Source organism: Opisthocomus hoazin, chromosome 15, assembly GCF_030867145.1.
Source record: "Opisthocomus hoazin isolate bOpiHoa1 chromosome 15, bOpiHoa1.hap1, whole genome shotgun sequence".
In the NCBI taxonomy this organism is placed as follows: domain Eukaryota; kingdom Metazoa; phylum Chordata; class Aves; order Opisthocomiformes; family Opisthocomidae; genus Opisthocomus; species Opisthocomus hoazin.
The window spans coordinates 25,171,213-25,192,687 of record NC_134428.1 but is presented as its reverse complement, the minus strand read 5'-3'; the positions used below and the strand labels follow the sequence as shown (position 1 = coordinate 25,192,687).

Below are 21,475 nucleotides of genomic sequence, written 5' to 3'. Positions count from 1 at the left end.
GAGAAACAAGGCAGTGCCTAGCATGGACATTAGCTAAAAGTTAAGGGGGACAGTGTAATTAGTGGCAATCAATGTGGAAAATTCACTTATGGAAAATAGATCTGATGAACCTCTGCCTTTTAAGTAAATTTACAGATGGAGGAGATGAAGATGGTGACATTGATGTAATACACAGATGACTTCTGCAAGGTATTTTACTCAATGTCACATATATTTGTCATAAATTGGAATGAAAAAAATCAGCACTGCATATATGAAGGGGATTAAATACTGGCTTCCAAATGTGAGAATAAACTGGAGTCATCATGAAGAGCTGTGTTGTAGTGGAGTCTCGGGGACTGATTGCTGACTGCCTCTGTAGTGTGTGTGTCAGCAGGCTGGAGGAGAGCAGCACCCATCAGGGATTCTGCAGTGCCAGGGCGCAGGGAAGGACACGGGGCGCTGCTTTGCTTGGAGACGTGGTCACCGAAAGGAGCAGCGGTGCTGCCGAGTGTGAGCTCCTACGACTGGGACCAAGGCAGGCAGGCGTGCTGTGTGGGGCGGGAGCCTTCTCCTGGAAGGCCAGGACTCAGCCCAGGAGTGTGGAGTCGAGTGTGCGATGGAGGACGTGGCCACCAAAAGGGGTGCAACCCAGGGATGTGTGAGCAGGGAACTGTGGAGCAGAGGGGTGGTATTTCCTGATGTCCTCACTTCATGGAGATAGCGATGCCCTAAAGAATTCAGCCAAAAGCGTAGCTGAAGGACCTGTCTCCTGCGAGGCAGCTGGTGTTTGCTGCACCAGCGAGAGGGTGGTAGGTGACTGCAGCCTTGGCAGTGCTGGTGGTTAAAACCAGAAGACGTAATGGAACGACACCGTAAGTGTAGCGGACAGGCAGAGTGAATCCTACACCTGGGAACTCAAGCTAGGCAAATCCAGACCAGAAATAAGCCTAACCGACTAACCCTGCGACAGCTTACCAAACTGGGGGTGGCCAGCCCCTCCCTGGGAGTCTTGACGTGGAGATGGGAACGTTCTCTGGAAGGACGGGGAACTGCTTTCTTAGGGGTGATGCAGGAACCGATGGTGAGGAGCCCGATGGCTGGCAGGACGTGCGGCGTGAGGTGAATGATCGCGTCAGAAGTCTGTGAGTCATTCCCGCTGCTCTTCGTTAGTGCAAGAAGCAGACTGCCGCAAGGGAAGGGTCAGTAGCTGTGTGTCCCCTTCCCCCTGCTCCAAAACTGGCTCGTGTGTTGGGCAGGTCCCAGGGCTTCAGAACATCTGGAGAGCCTGTCCCTCACTGAGGAGACCACAGAACGCAGACAGAGCATCAGGGTTGCAGGGAGAACGCACACCGGCTTGGGCTGCAGCCGTGGGTTGGCCAGGTCTGGGGTCCTGACCATGCTGCACGGTTCTTTTTGCTTCAGGCTCCCCTGGTTTGCAGATTTTCTGTCGCAGGCAGTGGGCTGTGAACTCGGTGGTTGTGCTCAGCATCATTGTTTTCACAGAGCAGCGCCATTTACTTTGTGCTATTTTTAAAATATCGAGTGCTAATGCGACTGCCTCAAATCCCAGCGCTTTCTGGAGAAGAAGGAAATAAGTAAGGGGCTCAGCATCTCTCCAGCACGGGCTGGGCTGCAGAATGTTGCCAAAAGTTGTCTGCCATCGCCAACGACGCGCTGCCAGGCCTGGACCTGGTGGAGTCTTCTGGTCCCTACTTGTCCTTTTCCCCGTCTCAGCTATTTTTAGTTAGCGTCCCATGCTTTGGGCTGCAGGGTGTTGGTGAGAGCCTGGAACAGGGAATCTCTGAGATGAGAGGAAGCGTTGGTGATAAAACAGAACTGAGAAGAAAGTCAATTGACAGATAGGGCTGAAACACACACAAAAATGTTTTGCTTAAGCAACCACCCAGGAACCTGGAAAACTTGCTCGTCTGTTAGAGACTGCTGTTAGCTGAAGGTCAGCTACAAAAGGGAAGGGGTTATGGGGAGCGTTACCGCCCGTGGGAAGTGGCTGTCGAGGTCTGGCTGTGAGGCCGGTGTTACCAGGGCTGGTCACCGGTGCCCAGTGACAGGACAAGGGGCAACGGGCACAAACTGAGGCACAGGAAGTTCCGTCTGAACATGAGGAAGAACTTCTTCCCTCTGAGGGTGACGGAGCCCTGGCCCAGGCTGCCCAGGGAGGCTGTGGAGTCTCCTTCTCTGGAGATATTCAAGACCCGCCTGGACAAGGTCCTGTGCAGCCTGCTCTGGGTGACCCTGCTTGGGCAGGGGGCTGGGCTGGGGGACCCACAGAGGGCCCTGCCAACCCCTACTATTCTGTGATTCTGTGATTCTGTGCCGGAGCCTGCGGAGCCGGGCTGGTGGCACCCCTGGTCATCTCTGCTCCCCGTGTCCGGCGAGAGCACAGGCTGGCGGTTTTGGAGCAGGACCTGAGGGGCTGGAGCTCAAACTTCGCCGATGACCGAGGAGGAAATGGCTGCAACATCTCTCTGTGAGGTCCGCTGGCCTTTGTGCTGCGCTGACAGCGGGAGGGCTGAAGCGGGGTGCTCCCCCCGGGCTGTGCCTGTGCCCCGGGGGGTGAAGGGACACGGTGGCACTGTCCCTCAGCCGCCTCGTGGCATTCGGCCGTGAGCCTTCCCCGTCTGCTCTCGCACGGTGCTGGGTCCAGGTGCTGCGGCCGCTCTACCTGCCGCGCGTGGGTGGCTTTGGCTGGTGGGTGACCTTACTCTTAAGCCCTCAGTCCTTCGTGAGCTCCTGTAAAAGCTGCCGTTTGCTGCCTCGTGGCGTTGTTTTCCTCGTGTCTGTGTGCTGCCGGTGCCCCGCGGACCGACTGCTCTCCCCGTATGAGAAACGAGAGAAAAATTTCCCAGCTGTTTGAAGAAATTACGTTTGACCTGATACTGCCTTATCAGTCTCGCTCTCTGTCAGCTGGCTCGAGGTCTCAGTGCGACTGGGAAGTGGCATTAAGATTTTTACAAGTCTTCTCAGGGCGTTTCAGATTATCAGGATGTCCCTGGTTCATGGTTCTCGTGCTGCCCTGATCACAGAATCACAGAATCACAGAATAGTAGGGGTTGGCAGGGCCCTCTGTGGGTCATCAAGTCCAACCCTCCTGCCCAAGCAGGGTCACCCACAGCAGGCTGCACAGGACCTTGTCCAGGCGGGTCTGGAATATCTCCAGAGAAGGAGACTCCACAGCCTCCCTGGGAAGCCTGGGCCAGGGCTCCATCACCCTCAGAGGGAAGAAGTTCTTCCTCATGTTCAGACGGAACTTCCTGTGCCTCAGTTTGTGCCCGTTGCCCCTTGTCCTGTCGCTGGGCACCACTGGAAAGAGTCTGGCCCCATCCTCCTGACCCCCACCCTGCAGATATTTAGAGGCATTTCTAAGGTCCCCTCTCAGCCTTCTCTTCTCCAGGCTGAACAAGCCCAGCTCCCTCAGCCTCTCCTCGTAGCAGAGATGCTCCCGTCCTCTCCTCATCCTCGTAGCCCTCCGCTGGACTCTCTCCAGTAGCTCCTCATCTTTCTTGAACTGGGGAGCCCAGCACTGGACACAGCACTGCAGATGAGGCCTCACCAGGGCAGTGTAGAGGGGAAGGAGAACCTCCCTCGCCCTGCTGGCCCTGATGCCCGGGTTGTTCCACCGCGCCTTTTGGGATACAAAACACGGATGCTCCAGAAGGTTTCCAAGGAACAGGCGATGCAAATATTTTTTCACACTGTGTCAGTGTTTGCAAAACTGGAGGTGTGCTTTGGAGAAGACTTTCCTGGAGCTCTCTGCGCCTCTTGGCTCCGGCGTCAGCTCAGCGAAGCGTCGCTGCTGTCGGCTCGACAGCGGCCAGGGCCTCCTGCATCCGGTGAACCTTGCCTGTGGCTCGTGGTTGTCGTGTGCAGCAGAACCTGTGGCGCGGGGGAAAACCAGCGTTGTGGTTTTGTTATTTCTCGCAGAAAAGTAATATCCCTAGAGGACAGCTATCCAAGCAAAGGCCTCACGTTAAAATAAATACAAATAGGATAATAAAAAAACAGGACCCGAAGATTATCTTCTCCATCCCCTGTCCCAGCGGTGAATTAATATCAGCAATACCTAAACATTTAGTAAAAACTCTTCACTCTTTGTGAGGAAGATTAAGCACTGAGTAGCTCAGCTGTGTAATCCCCGAGTTACAGCTTGCAGAGGGCTCGTTTTTCATGGCAGAACGGAATCCCACTGGGCTCCCACGTGCCGACATGGACACGCTCTGGGTTTCCACGCGCCCGGAGCCGGGCGTTGAACGAGCTGCGTGTCACCCGCGATGCCGCGGGACCCGGGCGCTCCCTGGGCCGGTGCTCCCTCGGGGAAGAAGTGGGTGTCTGTGTGGACAGGGCTTGGGTCTGGGCTGCAGGCGCCCACCGTGGTCTCCTTTCTCGAGCTCTGCCATGTGTGCTGGGAAGATACTTGTTTTTTTTCGCATCTTTGGTTTCTTTGCAAACTTTCCATGAAACAAATGTGTATTTGCGGGGCTGACATTTAGCTGGATGAAACTGCAGACAGCTTGTTTACGTGCAGCACTAATTATGGACATTAACTTTATTTAAATATTTGGGTTGCTGCTTTCCCAGGCTGAAGGTCTTCCCTGTGCTCATCTTTCCGTGTGATGCTGCAGAGGCAGAGCAGGGCTGGGTGATGCCTGATTTTCAAGCCGTGTTTTATGCCACATTAAGTCACCTCTTGGCAGTGGAGGGGGGGACCATGTCCAGGCCAGCTCCCGTTGCTGCCAGCTCCTGGTGACTCGGGTGGCTCAGAAGGTGGGCCCTGGCGTGAGAACCCCCTCTCCTAACGGTGGCCGTCCCTGTAGCCAGCTCCTCGTCCCACCGGAGCACCTTGCAGAAGCTCTTGCTGACCTGCACAAGCGCGGGAGGTCCCTGGTGACTCCCCAGTGCCCCCCTTGCCTTTGGCTCCATTGTTTCGGTGTTGGGAATGAGGAGATGAAGTCAGGGCAGTCTAAGAATAACTTGTAAAACGAGCCGAGCTGCGGGTCCCTGCGCAGACAGCAGCGCTCCGGTTCCTGGGAGCCGCTTGTGTGAGAAAGCCCCCACCCAGCCCTCCTGGCCAGCGGGGAGAGGGATGGAGCGCATGATGCCATTGCCTACGAGCCGGCCCTGCCAGAACATGACGTCGCTCCGTGAGGTAACGCGTCCCCTTTGTGCGAGTGGCTTCATCCCTGGTCCGACTTTATAACCATATTTGGGAAAGTCTGCGGAAAGCTGCTGGCTGTGGGGATCCGAGGAGCCGCTCTTGGAGCCTCAGCTGCCCTGCAGACAGCTCCCACCTGGAGGGTCGGGGTGCCCTGGCCGTGGTGGGGATGCCCTGGCCGTGGTGGGCACGCCCTGGCCGTGGTGGGGATGCCCTGGCCGTGGTGAGGACACCGTGGCCATGGTAGGGATGCCCTGGCCGTGGTGGGGACGCCCTGGCCGTGGTGGGGACGCCCTGGCCGTGGTGGGGATGCCCTGGCCATGGTGGGGATGCCCTGGCCGTGGTGGGGATGCCCTGGCCGTGGTGGGGATGCCCTGGCTGTAGTGGGGATGCCCTGGCCGTGGTGGGGACGCCCTGGCCATGGTGGGGATGCCCTGGCCATGGTGGGGATGCCCTGGCCGTAGTGGGGACGCCCTGGCCGTGGTGGGAATGCCGTGGCTGTGGTGGGGATGCTGTTGGTGCGGTGGGGACACCCTGGCCTTGGTGGGGACACCGTGGCCATGGTGGGGACACCCTGGCCATGATGGGGATGCCCTGGCCGTGGTGGGGATGCTGTGGGTGCGGTGGGGACACCCTGGCCTTGGTGGGGACACCCTGGCCTTGGTGGGGACACCCTGGCCTTGGTGGGGACACTGTGGCTGTTGTGGGGATGCCGTGGCCATGGTGGCAATGCCGTGGCCATGGTGGCGATGCCGTGGGTGTGGTGGCGATGCCGTGGGTGCGGTGGGGACACCCTGGCCTTGGTGGGGACACTGTGGCTGTCGTGGGGATGCCCTGGCCACGGTGGGGATGCCCTGGCCGTGCACCCCGCAGGCGCGTGCAGCATCACCTGCTCTGTCTGCCCTGGGGAAGGGGCACAGGAGCAGGGGGAGGGTGGGCGAGCAGCGGCTGGGTGGGGACTGCCGTGTCACCTGGGCTGTCCTGAGCTCGTCCTCGTGCCGGGCTCAGGGCTCGGTGACGCATGGGCTCTGGCAGCCCCTTTTCCTCAGCCACCAGCAGGGACGCAGACACCCACCGCCCAGCTTCAGCCCTGCGCTCACCCCCTCTGCCGAGAGCTGAGGGAGGGTTTGCACAGCCCTGTGCGCAGCCACCTGCCTCTCAGAGGGGTGGTGAGGAACCTGTGGCCCCAACCCAGCAGGACGAGTAGGATTTACCCCTACGACTCTGAGGGTTGCTCCGGGAGAGGCGTGTGGCGGGACGAGGCGAGGCGGTGAGGTGCGGAAGGAGCGTTGCTTCACTGCGTTGCTCGGAGCAGAGCCTGCGGTGATGGGTGACCTGCTCGTGGCCCTGCAGCCACTCTGCTGCGTGTCACCCCGACCATCTCCTGGCACAGCTGCCTTGCAAGGGCATGTGTGAGAGTGCTTTGCAGTTCTCCCAGGGGAGCACAAAGCGTACAGAACATTGCAAAAATGCTTCTATCCTTGCCTTACATTTTCATATCAACAATTACGATTTTGCTGTGGGAAGAAAAACATTTCGTTTTCAGATGAATATTTGTGAAAAAGTCTTTTGGGGCAAATTCCTTAGAGAAAGCTAAGACTTGGGCCAGCATTTGAAACTCATAAATTCAACATGAACAAATATATTGTCATCGTGCTGTGACAGCGTTGAGGAGACGAGGGTGCTCGCGGCCGTCTGCCAGCCCCAGCGTGCGGCTCTCTGCTCGGGACTCGCTCTCGGGAGCTGCCGGTGTCCCCCGTGGAGCCGTTCCCTGGACAGCCCTCCGCCTCCTGCCTCTGCTCCCCAGCAGCCTTGCTGGCCTTCGGAAGCCGATCCCTGGAGCAGAGCCCCTGGGCACGCGGATGGGACGCGTCGGTTCGCAGGGACCCGCTGCTAAACGGCTCGCGGAAAGAAGCGGGTGAAAGCCGCCGGCGAGAGACCCCTCTTCGTGTTTGGCTGCAGCTCTTGGATGTGATCTGTGGCGGAGCTGGAATCCCTTTGCCATGGAAAATCCCTGCTTCGGTGTGATGGAAACCAGGAGCTGGGGCTGAAGGTCTCCGTGTGCCGTTGCCCGCCGTCTGCTGGGAGGCAGGGAGCTCGTCGGGCAGGGAGCTCGTTGGGCAGCAGAGCTGTGCAGACCGGCCCTCCCAGCCAGGACATCCCTGCACCTCGTGCAGGATGGCAGCGTTGCTCCCCGCGCCTGGCACACACTAAAAATTGTGTTTTTTTCAGATATCCATAGCCACTCTGGCAAGAATCTCTATTCCCCCCTCTGCACACAAGCTCCATTACTTCTACTGTTCTTCCTAGGAGAGCTGCAAGCCAGAAGACGAAGAAAAAAAGGAATCAGATCAGCAAAACCCTATAATTTTTCCTGGCTCAAGCGTGCAAAAACACATAGGGTTTTTCCTCCTCTTTTCTGGAAAGTCTATTACGTACGTCAGGCAGTGTCAGCACGGCACTGCTGCGTGGGGCACCGTGCTGCCTCTTAGTCCTGGAGACCGGAGAAGCGTTTGCCATGGTGACTCGTAAGGGAGCGTTGGGGCTGCGCAGGCGACCTCGCGGGCAGTTGGCTGCTCCGTCAGCTGTCCGAGGGCTCTGGGAGCAGTGGGCTTCGTTGTGTCCCACCAGCCATCTCCCCTGTCCCTCTGTCGCTTGTCCTCTCTGGTTGGAAGGTGGGGAATGGCGCAGGCTGGCTTTTGGTGGGGGTGAGAGATGGGAGCGTTGCTGGGCTTTGCTGGGGGCGTTGCGGGGCCGTGTTTTCTGTGCCTGGGTGTGCTGCTCGCTTGGGTCGCTGCCTCTCCTCCCTGGGGGCTGCAAGGCTTTAGCCAGGGGAACCGCCAGGAGCTGAGCACTGCTCTATCCTGCGGACGAAATTTGGTGGGTATTTTGGCAAAGTATGGGGGGGTTGAGATCAGGGAGGGGAAAGTGTTTCCACTGGAAGATGTGCTTGGGAAGGAGGACTGAGGCGATCTGGGAAAGGCTCTGGAGTCAGTTGTGGGGCCGGGAAGATAAGTAAGAGCAACTACTCCGTGATCACAGCGCAGAAAATTTGGCAGTATCCAAGGAAGTGATGCCTCTAGCAGGCTTCAGCAAACAAAAGAAGGTACTTGTGAAGCACTGAATTACAGAGCTTGTTGCTGTAGGCTTTTGTGGAGCCCCGGCTGGCTAGGAAGGGGTGGACGGTGTTGCAGAAGATGGAGCTGTTGGTGGCTGTTAAATGTGACAATCCGATGCGGTCGCCGGCTCTGAAGGTCCCCTGTCGCTGGCTGCCAGGAGCTGGGCAGTGTGTTGGGGAAGGATCGCTTGCTGGGAGCTCTGCTTGTGCATCTCCCTCCCCACCTGGTACCGACCACCCTTGGGGATGGGATCTGGGGCAGGATGGGCCTGGATCCCAGGGGCAGAGCTGTTCCTGCATCCCTGCACCCGCTCCTGCTGTTAAAACACAGTCTCTGGGCCAAAACGGGGCCCAGCCCTGTCCCTAGGACTCTTACTTGGGTCACACAAACACGAGGCAAACTCTGTTTCGGGGGGGGTCTGTCCTGGACGAGGGGAGACTGGCTGGTAGGGGGAGGCTAGTGGGGAGAGCCCAGCCTGGCTGATCCACGGGGAGAAAGGGCTTTTCCCCAAGGGATAGGATCTCTCTGTCGCAGATGCTGCCTGTACTCGCACTGCGTGTCCTGTCGGGCCGGCCCAGCTCAGGAAGATGGGCTGGGAGACAGAAAAGCCTCTCCCTTGCCTGCAGCTCACCCAGCAGCCCGGAGGGTGGATGCTTTATCCCTCCTGCACTGCTGCAGCCCTCTTAGTAGCCACCGTAGAGGCTCCTGTGCAGACTCTGGATGGAAACATGACTGTACCCAAGCCACCGTCTTTCCCTAGCGCTGCTGGAGCTTCACTGACCCACAAACATCGTAGCTTTTACTGTGGCTTGTAGACCTGGAGCTTCTTTTCTGCTCCCCTCCACACAGAATCACAGAATATCACAGAATAGTAGGGGTTGGAAGGGACCTCTGTGGGTCACCCAGCCCAACCCCCCTGCCCAAGCAGGGTCACCCAGAGCAGGCTGCACAGCACCTTGTCCAGGCGGGTCTTGAATATCTCCAGAGAAGGAGACTCCACAGCCTCCCTGGGCAGCCTGGGCCAGGGCTCCGTCACCCTCAGAGGGAAGAAGTTCTTCCTCATGTTCAGATGGAACTTCCTGTGCCTCAGTTTGTGCCCGTTGCCCCTTGTCCTGTCACTGGGCACCACTGGAAAGAGCTTGGCCCCATCCTTCTGACCCCCACCCTGCAGATATTTGTAGGCATTTCTAAGGTCCCCTCACAGCCTTCTCTTCTTCAGGCTGAACAGCCGCTGCTCAACCTCTGTGGATGCTTTTCCCATTACTGTTCTGGCTGGGCTCCACGCACCAAAAGGGCCGGGGAAGGCACAAGCCAGGGCTGCCCCCCCTTCCCTTCCCTCCCTTTTTTGTGAAACGAAGGCAGAGCGGGCCCGCAAATGACATAATGAGAGCATGACATCAGGCTTGGCAGGCGGAGGCGTGCTATACTCTGCTCAACATTATATGTTCTGTGGAATTAAGAAAAAACCAGCAGTGCACCAAAAAAAGCCTGTCCACCACAGCGCTGCAGAAATAACCCCCCCGGCTGCCCCGGGCTCGCCGCTGCGGGGCCGCGGAGCCCGGCTGAGCGTCACGAAGAGACGAAGCGGGCAGCCGGCACCGAGCCCCGCTGCTCGCTTCCATCAGCGCTGCTGGGGGGCAGCAGCTATGGGGGGGCACTGCCCGGTGCTTGGTGTTTTTGCCCCCCAGAAGTCACCCGGCCCCATCTGCGGGAGGTCTCGCTGGGGTGTTTGTGACTGATCCGTCCTCAGCCTCTGGGTGTGACGGGCTGCTGCGAGCCCTGCCGTACCCACGGCTCTGGAGAGGTTCAGCAGCGCATCCAGCATCACGCAGGGAGCTGGTAGCAGAGCTGGGATGGAGCTGAAGGCTCCCAAGGCTCGGGCTGACGCCCTGGTTACCAAATGTTCCCTTAGCTGATGCTTCACCTTCCCCACACGACCAACTCCAGAAGAAGTATTAGAAAATCTTCCTTTGCTGGGCGTGTAAGTGAAGTGTGTCCATGTTTGCTGGGGCGTTTGGGGAGCTGCAAGGGGAGCGCTCTGTAAGGCATCCTCCAGACGCTTCTCATTCTGTACCATAGTCAGGGGTGGGTTTTGATGGCTCCTGGCCCTCAGAGCGCGGAGCAGCGGGCCAGCCCTCCCAGCTCCTCTGGCATCACATGGCTCCGTTTTACAGGTGTGGAAACTGAGGCTGGATCAAGAAGTTGTAACTTGCCCATAGCTGCCCTTTTCCAGGCAGCACAGCGTGTTCTCAACATCCCCTGTGACACCAGTAAACTGAATTTTTCTTTCTCCTCGTAGGCAGGGCGGCAGTCCGCGTGCGCAGTGCATTTCAATGGAGAGCCTTGTTTTCTGCTGGCTTCAGCTCTGCTTTGAACCTGCTCCGAATTTCCTCCAGCCTGGCAGTGGGCTGGGAAAACACAGTCGTGGCAGTTTGTGGCACCGAGAGGCTGAGCTCTGTCCCACAGCCTTTGCGTTGGGTTTTATTGCTCAGTATTTCCTGATTATTATTTTTTTTGTCTGCAGCCTAGCTTGGTTCACAGCCATCTTTCCCATGCCAGGAAGGCATAATATGATTTTCCGTAGATGCTGGCGAGGGACCAGTGGGAGAAGGCGAGCAGGCGGCTGGGAGCCCATCTCGTTGACTCGTGGCTGGAGGTGGCAGGCGCTGGCATCCGCCACCGGTCCTCGCTCCTCCAAGCTGTCCTGTCAGCAGGAGCTCTGCACTGAGGAGGTCTGGGGAGGTTGAAAGCTGGGAGGTTTTATACCAATTTCTCCTCAGATTGTGAAGACATGGGTAGAAAATAGCAAGGGGCTTGGGCTCTGGTTTGTAGGTACCGGTGGGTTGCTGTCTTGTGCCTGGTCTGGATGGAGCTCAGCAGCATCTCTGGGTGCTGGACAGGAGCTCAGGCTTTGGAGGATCGAGGGCGGGAGCCAAGGGCTTGGGATCCCTTGGAGAGCGTGTGAGCTGTAGCTAAGTGACGGAGTGTCGGGGTGTAGACAGAGCTTGGGTGAATGACAGCCTCCAAGGGTTCAGAGCATCTCGTAGCCTCCACAGCACCCTCACCACCCCAGCTTTCCGCTTTGAAGCCCACTGGTGGAGCTGCTCTGCGTGCTGGGCTGGGGCTCAGCGTTGGCTTTGGGTGGCAGTGGTGGGTGCGGGATAGATGGGTGGGCTCAGGTGATAATATCTGGCATCATCAGCTTGGGGATGGTGTCTGCAAGATGACAGCCAAGCTGTGCTACCAGAAGAGGAGAAAGGTGCAGGAACCCCCTCCAGCCCTTCCACCGTGACGTCGTGGAGGCCCATTGGGACATGGCAGTGCCAACACCCCGGAGACGCGCGTCCGAGTGGCCTCCCAGCCTCACAAGCTGTCCTGGCCGGCAACGCAGCACAGTCCCTGTCACAAGTCAGAGGTTTGAGGGGTGTCACTTACTGGTTGGGGGGGGAGAGCTCCTCCTGGCCCTTCCTGAGCACAATCCGCTGGCCGCAGGCGCAGCGCCGGGCGTCCTGCACCCCTTGAGATGCGCTGGATGACCCGGGGTCCCCAGGAGCTCCTTCCCCGTGCGCTGCTCAGTAGGCAGTGACATCTAGTGTCAGTCCAACACGCTGTCACCAGTGGGGAGCCGCTGCCTGTGCTGGCATTTTGCGGGTTTGCTGGGGCTGGTGGGAGCAGCTCTGCCACTGTGCATCTTCCTGGAGCAGCTACCAGGTCACCGTCATCCCTGGTCCTGCTCTTGGGTGGCAGTGGGGATGACTGACCCCTGGAAGTAGAGGATTTGAGGTCTTAGCCTTCACTTATCTGAAGTTTAGAAGCTTTCGCTGAGATGAAATGGAAATAATGATAAGGGAGTTTGTAAAGGGCTGGGGAAGGCTCAGGACCAACCCCTCCATGCCTGGCACCGTGGCAGAGGGATGGAGAAGAGCAGACCTGCCCTGCTGGAGTTGTTCACCTCCTACCTGGGAAGCGGCAAGATGGGAGAGATGGAGAGAAAGCTGCAGAGAGGGCAGCTGGGCTTGGGGCTGGGTGTCCCGGTACCCTGTGTGGCTCGGGTGCCTGCTTGCTGGTTGTGCCAGCTGGGATGGCGAGAGCTTTGCCCTGCCCTGCGCGCCCTCTTCTCTGTGCAGCCAGGCGGTACGGGTGACGAGGCTCTTGGAAATGGCAAAGCTCTGATGTAGCAGCAGAATGGTTTGCTTTGGAGGTCTCTCTTGTCTGGGCAAGGAGCAAAAGAAGGCATCAGAGCTGATGCACCATTTCTGTTTTGGGCTTGAGGGGCTGCCTAAAAACTAAACAGGTGATTTCCAGGTGTTTCAAAGGAGAATAGAAATAGTTGTAGTGGTCTTCCTCCAAGGCAGCTGGTTGGTGGCCTGCTCCCTTCCAACATGGGTCAAGTAGTGCAAGAAGGTGCCGAGGCAGAGGAGGACCATCTACAGAACATGCTCAAGGAGAGGTGGAGCAGGGGCCTCCTGATGAAGGACCTGACCGGGCTGGCAGGAGTTGGCATTCCCGTCCAAGCTGTCTGGTGTGTTGGTCTTGCAAGTGGGAGCTGGAAACGGGTTGGGAGGTGACTTTCATGTCCCCTGTGCAGAATGTGATTCCCGTGCGGTCTGGGGATGCTCTGTATTCTTTAACTGCTGTCCCAGCTACCCCGAGACAAAAGAACGTTGGCTTGATCAGGTATTTTTGCTAGCATCCTTTTTTTAAGTGTATTTGTTGAGCTTTTATTTTGCACATTTCTTGGACTTCGTTATTGATGTTGCCGGTGAACTCTTCTGAATCCACTCTCAGCTTGGCAAAGAGCTCCTGGACAGCAAAAGCAGGGAAAATAAACTCAAACCTTTTAAAGAGACATCCATCCCTGTTACTTATCCCCAGAGTTTCCTGGAATCATACACAGTTTTCCTGCCAGTTTGGCAGATTCTTTTAATTGAGAGAAATTAAGTTTAAATGTCAGATCAGACCAAAAATTAATTGATTAGGGGATAAAAATAACAGGCGAGACAGCAAGGAGAAATTCCGGGAGGTGCTTGTAGCAAAAAAGGTGCGAGGGTCGGTGGGGAGGAGAGCGTCTCTGTTGGCACGGCCCGGCTGCGGCTCTGCCAGAAACCCGTGAAGGAGAATGACCATGGCATGGGCTCCGCAGAAGTACGGTGGTGCTGCGAAAAGAAAGGTTTGGCCAAAAGAGGTTCATCTGAAACCAGAGAGGGAAGTTTCTTGGGAACGAGTGGAGACCGATGAGCGAAACTTTCACTTCTTAGCTGGGTGACATTTTAAAACTGAAAAAGAGGACGTGGGGTGAAAAGAGAGCGCCGGGCTGGAGGACAGAAACGGTTTTGCTTGGGATGAGTTGAAGGCTGTTGCTGTTACAGGGAGCAATTAGAGAATTTTTAAAACAGCAATCCTTTTACAAGGACCATCTAACCTGATTTTACACGGAAAATATTCTTTGCTACTTCTTCTTTCCTTTCAAGCTTTTCCAAAGAGAGACAAAAAGATCTTTAAAGTGTAAAAGTTGAACGCATCAGTTGTGTGACTAATGATCAGTTCTTTGGCACTAGGAATGGGCTTGAAAGTTCCTCATAAATTTTTCTCCAAGTTAATTACAACTTTAGTCTAAATTATTTCTTAATTACTTCTTTGAACATATATTAGACTTGAATATTTTTTAAAAGCATACATCAGATTTCGTATTTCGTTTGTCATGTCTGTAATTACTCTAGATAGGCTGCGGAGCGGTATGCGTGTAACGATAGTCGCAGTCTGGATCCACGCGTTGCACAACGCTGAGAGCAGCAAAGGCTTTGCAGCCGGGAAAGGCTGCGAGAAAAGCTCCGCTTGAAGGCACCGAGACCTTCCAGTCTGGCATCTGGGTGGGGTTTGGAGAGAGGCTTCTCCAAGGTCTCGTTGGGGAGGAATGACAAAATGAAGTTGAACGAAAGCTGAAAGTTGTGTTTTCTTTCCCTAGGGATCTTTCCAATAACAAGATCAGTGGTTTAGACGTTCAGATGTTTGAAAGCCTGACTTCTCTGGCAAAACTGTAAGTACACGCTGTGCCCTTCCAGCCTTCCAGCTCACCATGAGTGTTTGAGCTGGTACCTGGAACTCATGCTGGTGTTTCACGAGTTAGCCTTGTCTTGCTTGCCCTCGTCTGTCAAAGCCCGGGTAGATGTGTCCATGGCCTCCTTCCTCAAGGTGTTCAGCGAATGGCTGATTCGCTCGCTGGCGTTCAGAGGGTCAGGCAGGGTTTGACCCGCTGTGCTGCTAGATGGAGAGGAGATCAAGGCAAGAGCAGGAGATTTGTCGCAAGATGTGTGTTAGTGCATGGAAAATTATGATGAAGCTGCAGTGTCCAAATCTCGCTTATCTTCTGAGGGAATTGGGTCGTGAGTCTGAGGGGCCTTTGAGGAGCCCAGCACTAGTGCAGGAAACTCCCCATCACTCCCCACACCCTGAGCTGTCCCCAAAACTGCCCAGACTTCTCTGGGCCAGGAGGAGACCTTTGACCGTTAGCAAACTCACTGGGTCAGCTGCTGATCGGATGAGGTTGCGCTGTTACATGCTGATGGTTCATAGAGAAGATTAACTATTTTCTAAAGAAAAATTGGACTGTCAGATCAAAATAGGCAGCGATAGAGCCAGCACCAAAACCTGCTTTGGTGGTTCCACCGGAGTAGCTGGCAGCCTGGACAGCTTGCCATCTTTCCACCTCAAAAATCTCCTAAAAGTGGGACTTGTGGAAGGACTTGGAGCACGGGGACTGGACTTGACCACGGAAGCAGGTTGCCCAGAGGGGTTGTGGAGTCTCCATTCTTGGAGATACTCAAAAGCAGCCTGGACATGGTCATGGGCAGCCTGCTGTAGCTGGCTTGAGCAGGGAGGTTGGACTGGATGACTTCTAGAGGTCCCCTGCAGCCTCAACTACCCTGTGATTCCATGACTTCATGCCTGACTGGACATTTTGCTGTCGTATGCATGTCACTGTCGAGACTTAAGGTGCTCAGAGGGTACCTAGTACCCACGCAGAGCTTGGGACAGAGGCTGATCCTGTATGTTGGCCAGGAAGTTGTTACCAGCATGATGGACCTTGCTTTTCATTTTCCCTCTTTTACAGAGATATAAGCCACAACAAGATTTCTACATTAGAAGATGGAATATTTGATAATTTATTTAATTTAAGTGAAATGTAAGTTCATCTTTGTTTCCCAGTTCTCTGTTTAGACCTTTCCTTGAAACCGCACCTCCCTTACCGGTGGGGTGGGATGCAGTGCTATCCTGGGGAGATCTGGGGCACCTACCCAGCCAAGCAGCTGCCTTTTGGACTCTCTCCAGCTGCTTCCCCAAGCTGTGTCCTGCTCCTGGGTCCTGTTGGTGCCCTTCAAGCCTAACCTCTTCCCAGACGCTGCTTCTGCCTCCTGGATACCTCCAGCCTCTGCCACTGCCGCCTTGGCTTCCCTGCTTCTCTCCCACACCAGCTCTGCTGAGGTTCTTGTCTCTGGCCACGCTCTGGGCCACACTTACTGTTCTTCTCTTTATGGTCACACCTGGGGACCGGGGGACCTGTCAAAAAGGGCACTGACAGCAACATGGGAGACCCTGACTGAGGTGTCATAGTCACTTGAAGACACCTGAAGATGTTCTTCCTAAGGGATTCAAGTTCTCAGCCCTATAGTGCAGCCCTATAGTGGTTTTTAACTGAAGTAATTAAAGTCTGTGCTGTTACATGAAGGGAGGCGAGGGCGAGCCGCACATTTCCAGGAGGGGGACATGAAGTGACAGCACAGAATGGCAGTTCTGTGTCTGAATGAGCCCAAGGATTAACCCCACGCAGTCGCTCTTGGCAAGCAAGAAAAAAGCCACACATTCTCCCTGCGGACAGGACACAAAGGGCATGTTCAGCTCTGCGTTTTTGCTTACAAGTGGCACTGAAAAGGCACAAAGGACCCAGAGCAGGGCCACGTGAGCCTGTCCTTGCTGAGGCTGCCCAGCAAAGTGGTGCTTGCAGTACAAAAACCCTGGGTTTCGCCCCTGCGGCAGCCCAGCCCAGCTGGCGTCAGCTAAACAAACAGCTTTCCATCTCTGTCCTGCTCGCAGCTGAATGCCAAGGGCTGCAATTTGGATCAAGCTTAGCTGCAATTAAAGTTTCCATCTTTTCATTAAACTGCCACGTGGAAAGATTATCATTGACTTTGCATTTCTTTTTTGACAGATCAATTTTATTCTCTTAGCTATTTTTTAATGGAGCTGTAAATAGTCTCCTTTAGCTGGAGAGGCTGCCATGACATCCAATGGCTGTTAGATGGCAGCCTATTTTAAATATAAGATTGTGTCCGTAATTTGCTTCTAATTGCAACAATTATTTGTAGAGTGAAAAAAGTACTTGGAGTACTTGCCTAATTCTAGCCTCTAGAAAAATCATGTTAATTATTGCTTGATTCCCTATTCATTAACTCCCCTCGCAGTTCTTTCTGAAGCATTTCAGTGGAGCGGCGCAGATGGGAGCAGCGAGGGATCTGCTGTAATTAACGCTTAGCACGTGTCAAGTTAATGCCTAACTTTTGTCTGATCTCCCCGTTACAGAAACTTAAGTTGGAATCCATTTGTTTGTGACTGCAAACTTTCCTGGCTGCCCCGCTGGGTGGAAGACAGAAAAGTGAAAGTCGTTGAGGCGTCAGACACGAGGTGTGCCCACCCTCCTGAGGTGGCCAACCTTTCCCTCTTCGATGTCTTGTTCGTCAATGCTACTTGTGGTAAGGAAACGCTGTGGGCTGTGGTGGGGAGGTGACTAAACCAGTGGAAACCGTGGGTCCAGGGGCAGCTGGGGATCACATCTAGACCTCTTCAGAGCTCAGGTCGCCAGTTCTAATTAAGTAAGTAATGGTAGCGTGTGACCATACCCTGCTGCCTTAAGGCTGGAGTCAGTCACACCAAGGCTGAGATCAGCAAACTCATTACAGACCAAGCTTCAAGCCGCCGTCAGATGGCATTAGCTCCATGACCTCCAGCCTCAGGCTTTCATTTTCTCAAGCTTTGAACGCTCTGACTTTAAGCAGTGAAGTCTCATTGGAGTTGATGGGACCTGAGGACACGCCGAGCTCAGTCTCTGCAGGTGACAGGGCTCCGCGTCGGGAGCGTTGAATGAGCACTGCTCCGATCCACAGCCCGTCCCCTGCTCCAGGGGCATTTTTCTGCCTGCCTTGGCTGGCAGAAACACGGGGCGGTGTTTAGCTGGAGGGTGGGAATGGGGACCCCTCAGAAAACTAACCCTGCCTGGATGCTCAGCTCCCGCTAAGTAAGAGGGAGGGAGAGCGAGCGCTCCCCCCGCCAGGCATCAGGCATCGCCTGTGATGTGTGACAGGAGGGTGCAGCGGTGAGGGCTGAGGCACCCAGAGCTGGTGGGTGCCAGCTGAGCGACCTGGTGGGGTGCAGGGCTTCCCAGGGCTGAAACCTGGGTGGTGGCTGCTCCACGTGGCCCCGGAAAGTTACGCCAGCCGTGCAGTACCGTACAGGAATTGTCAAGAGGAATAACACCAGCACTGTTATTCCCCCTGATAATTAGTTGTTCCCCTCGTGAACTACTTTAAGTTAGTGTGGACACTGTAATGTGAGGCTGAGTAACTCAGTGTGATGGGAGTAGGCTGGGGACAGCCTGCCAGCTACTGACAGTTGTTACTGACCGGCAGGGAGGGAAGAAGTGTGACCAGGCTGGTGTTAAAAAACAAAGTAGTTCCCATGCCGTGGTCCTCCCCACGGGACTTTTCTTTCTTAAGGAAAGTGGCTCAACGTATGCAGAGAAAGCCGGACAGTTGGATGGATTTGATATGGGAAGATCACGCAAGGCCGGAGCTGTTGAGATGTTTGGGGGGAGGTGTTGTAGCAACCAGCAGAAACAGAGGAGCAAACACGGCTCGGTTGCGTGGGCAGAGCTGGAGAGGAGGCCAGGCCGTCCCAGCTGGGCTGCGGCTGTGCACGTGGCAGGGGCCCTGCCTGTGTCTTTGTGGCAGAGCGATGTCCCACCCCTTGCAAGCCGGTGAGGGGGATGTCAACTCGCTGGAGTGAGCTCTGAGAAGGGGCCGTTGCGGCTGCCATCGTTGTACGTGTCCGTGCACGTGTGTGTTTGTGCTCCCTGTAGCCAGGCAGGTGTTGTTTCTGTGCATCCTTCCTGTGAATGCCCACGTGTGCATCCTCGCACGCGCCTCGGGCGCAGGCTGCGTGTGGCACTGCCCTCTGCTAGCACCAGATTTTGCCTGCGAGTAGGTGGGACGCTCTGGGCTCTCTCCAGGGAGGAAGGTGGCTGCAGTGAGGGCGTGTTGGAGAGGCTGGTGGCGTTTCCCCCGTGTCCCCGCTGTGCCACTCTGCCCGAGTGTGCTGGAAGCCCCAGGCAGCATGAAGTGAAACGTGCTGCACCACCCCAAGCCGAGGTCCAGCCAAGGGACAGTCTTTTCTCCTGGTCTCACTTGCTGGCTGTCCTTTGGGCTCCTTTCAGGGTCAGACTCAGCGGCTCCATGTCTCATGGGGCTGTCAGGCTCTCCAAAGACCCCTTTGACGTGCTGAGTGTTGCTGCTCCATAAATCTGTGTGACTGGTTTGTTATTTCTGTCATCGTTAATTAACATGAAAAGTTTGGAAATCGTTGCTGCGGGATTTAAGACTTCCCAGGCAAGTCTCAAAAAGGAAATGCTTGGAGCGGGAGCTGCCCAGGAGAAGTCCGTTCCCAGGGGTGTGGGGTGGTGTCTCCTGGAGTGTTTCACCAAGCCGTGGCTTCACAATGCTGGTTTCCAAGAGGCTCTTCTGTTCTTTCCCCAGAAGCTCAACACATAACGTGTCTGACAAGCAACCACACAGAAGAGGCTGAAGTTGTCATCCTCTTCACGTCTGTTCACCCTGGGAACCTCACCGAGGAGACCTGCAGTGCCCTCTGCTATGCTGAAGAGCAGGAATATGGAGGTTTCAGCAGCCAGGGACAGTGTTTGTGTGGTACTGCCCATGAAACAAACTCTTCCTCCGGTTGTTTGCCATTTTGCACTGAGCATTTGTCCGGGCAGGCCTGTGGTGGCCCATCACTCGTCCCCGCTCCCTTCCAGGCTCAGCTGCCTGTGTCTTTCACAGGACTCCAGCCCCGGTACAGCCTACACCAGGCCGTGCTCTTCAATATCAGTATTCCCATTGCTGTCAGCACTTTACTGTGGGAATTTGGGGACCAGACAGAGGTTCTCAACACCACTGGAAATGCAGCTGTCCACATGTACGCCTTACCTGGGCAGTACAATGTCACTGTCACCATCTTTGTGGGCACCAAGGTCTTATACATGCAGGCAGAAATTGAGGTGGTGGCTTCACCCCGACGGTTAGAACTGCAGTGTCCTGCCTTGGTCAAGACGAATGAGAGTCTGGACATACGGATCCGCAACAGAGGTGGCACTGGCCTCGTGGTGTTGTACGGTATCACCGCAGAGGCTGGAGAGCTGGGCAGAGGTGAGCAGGGCTGGCTGGCTGGGTGCTGGGCAACGGAGGGGTGGCACTGGGTCCTGGGCCTTCCCTTTCCGTTCCTTCTCCGTGAGGAGTAAGGGATGACTCCTTTGGGCACTCCATGCTCCCTTGGCTGACCAGGCAGTGTTTTGCACTGTCTTGGGCCAAGAAGATGACTGTACAGAGTGCAGTTCAACAGCAAAGGGGATTTATGGGCTTCAAGAAGGACGGGACATTCCTGGAGCCTCTCTCCCCAGATTGGCTTGGGGTGTGTGGGCGCACAGAAAGGACATCATGCCCGTGTTCTTCCTCCTCCTGCAGCAGTTCACCCCATGTGCCCCCCCGACGGCTTGGTTTTCCCGGGCAATAACCACTGCTATCAGCTGGTGGTGGAGAAGGCTGAGTGGCTGGAGGCCCAGCAGCACTGCCAGGAGCGTGGCAACGGAGAGCTGGCTTTTGTGAGCAGCCCCGAGATCCAGAGCTTCTTGGTCGCTCACGTTATCAGGTAAGCGAGGAGGGTAAGGGTTAAGATTTCCTGGGGACAGGTCTCGTGTTCCTGGGGTCACGTCTGCAGAGGGGTCTGGAGGCAGGGTCCTGCCCAGCCCAGTCAGGCTGCAGAGATGTGGGTCCAGGCTGAGTGCGGGGACGTGCGAGGGGCGAGGCTGCTGAACAAGAGGAGGAATAAGCAGAGCTTGGGCCCTTGCAGAACTTGGCTGCTTTGCTTATAGGCTGTGGAGGGAAGAAGAGGAACAGGACAGAAAGGCTGGAAGTCAGAACTGGGAATTGTGGGATTGCTGCTGGTGAGCATCTTGCACCCTGTGTTTGTGCTGTGGGTGCATCTGCAGAGGTGCAGAGAGGTGCAGGGTCAGGAGGAAACGGGGCTGGGCTGCGCAGACCTTCCCCCTGGGAGTTCAGACTCGGGCTGGGTGGTGGAGAGGGTCAAGTCCTCATGTGCCAAGGGTGTTTGGCTGCCAGGCAGGGCCTGAGGGTGACCTTGCAACCAGCTCCCTCCATCAGCAGAATTCCGGCTGGATTGTCCCTTGCGTGACACCGTGTCATCCAGCAGCCGCTCTAGCGAAGCCCAAGCCAGTGCTGCAATCCTGCCTCCGAGCTGGGATCCCGCACCCTCCCAGCCGTGGCTGCAGCCTGAAGCCCAGACCCCCTCCCCTCTTCCTTTGCCTCCTGAGCAGGAGCAGCCCTCCTCTCCGAGCGTCAGGCTCCAGCAGCATCTGTTCCACCTCAGGCCTTGGGCTTTACAGACAGAGAGCTGGAAGTGTCAGCCTGGGATTAAATCCGCCCCTCGCAGTGCCCTTTCTGCAACCAGCCATCTTGGGGGGAGGGTGCCCAGGAGAGCTTTCAGGGGCCTGACAGCTCTTGTCAGCGCTCCCAGATGCAGATGTTGGAGATGGCCTCTCAACAAGCACGGCCCAGAAAGCACACGCGAAGGGAGCAGCTGCTGGTGACGTCGGCTTTGAACCGTCCTGCTGAGGCTCTGACAGCCCCTTCTTCCTGAACTTGTATCCGTGCTCTGTTCCCTTCACGCTGGGATTTATCCTGAGACTGCAAACGTGTGGTCCCTGCTCCGGGGAAGAGGAGTCTGTCCCTTCCTGCCGGGGAGGGACTGGTCACTCGGTGCGCCGAGTTCTCCGGCGTTGCGTGCAGGGCTTTTGATGGACCACGAGACCTCAGGAGGGAACGAGCCGCCTGAGCTGTTTCCCAGCTGCTGCCCCATGTTGCTC

At 56.1% G+C, this 21,475-nt stretch overlaps 1 protein-coding gene across 1 annotated transcript in view; it reads left to right on the top strand.

Annotated features, from left to right (window-relative positions):
- PKD1 (polycystin 1, transient receptor potential channel interacting) overlaps window positions 1-21,475 on the top strand; it is a 105,121-nt gene that overhangs the window by 30,243 nt on the left and 53,403 nt on the right. The window contains exons 2-6 of the mRNA XM_075436006.1: window positions 14,237-14,308; window positions 15,383-15,454; window positions 16,849-17,018; window positions 19,074-19,742; window positions 20,058-20,241. Coding sequence (XP_075292121.1) covers window positions 14,237-14,308; window positions 15,383-15,454; window positions 16,849-17,018; window positions 19,074-19,742; window positions 20,058-20,241 — 1,167 coding nt within the window. The remainder of the gene's footprint in view (window positions 1-14,236; window positions 14,309-15,382; window positions 15,455-16,848; window positions 17,019-19,073; window positions 19,743-20,057; window positions 20,242-21,475) is intronic.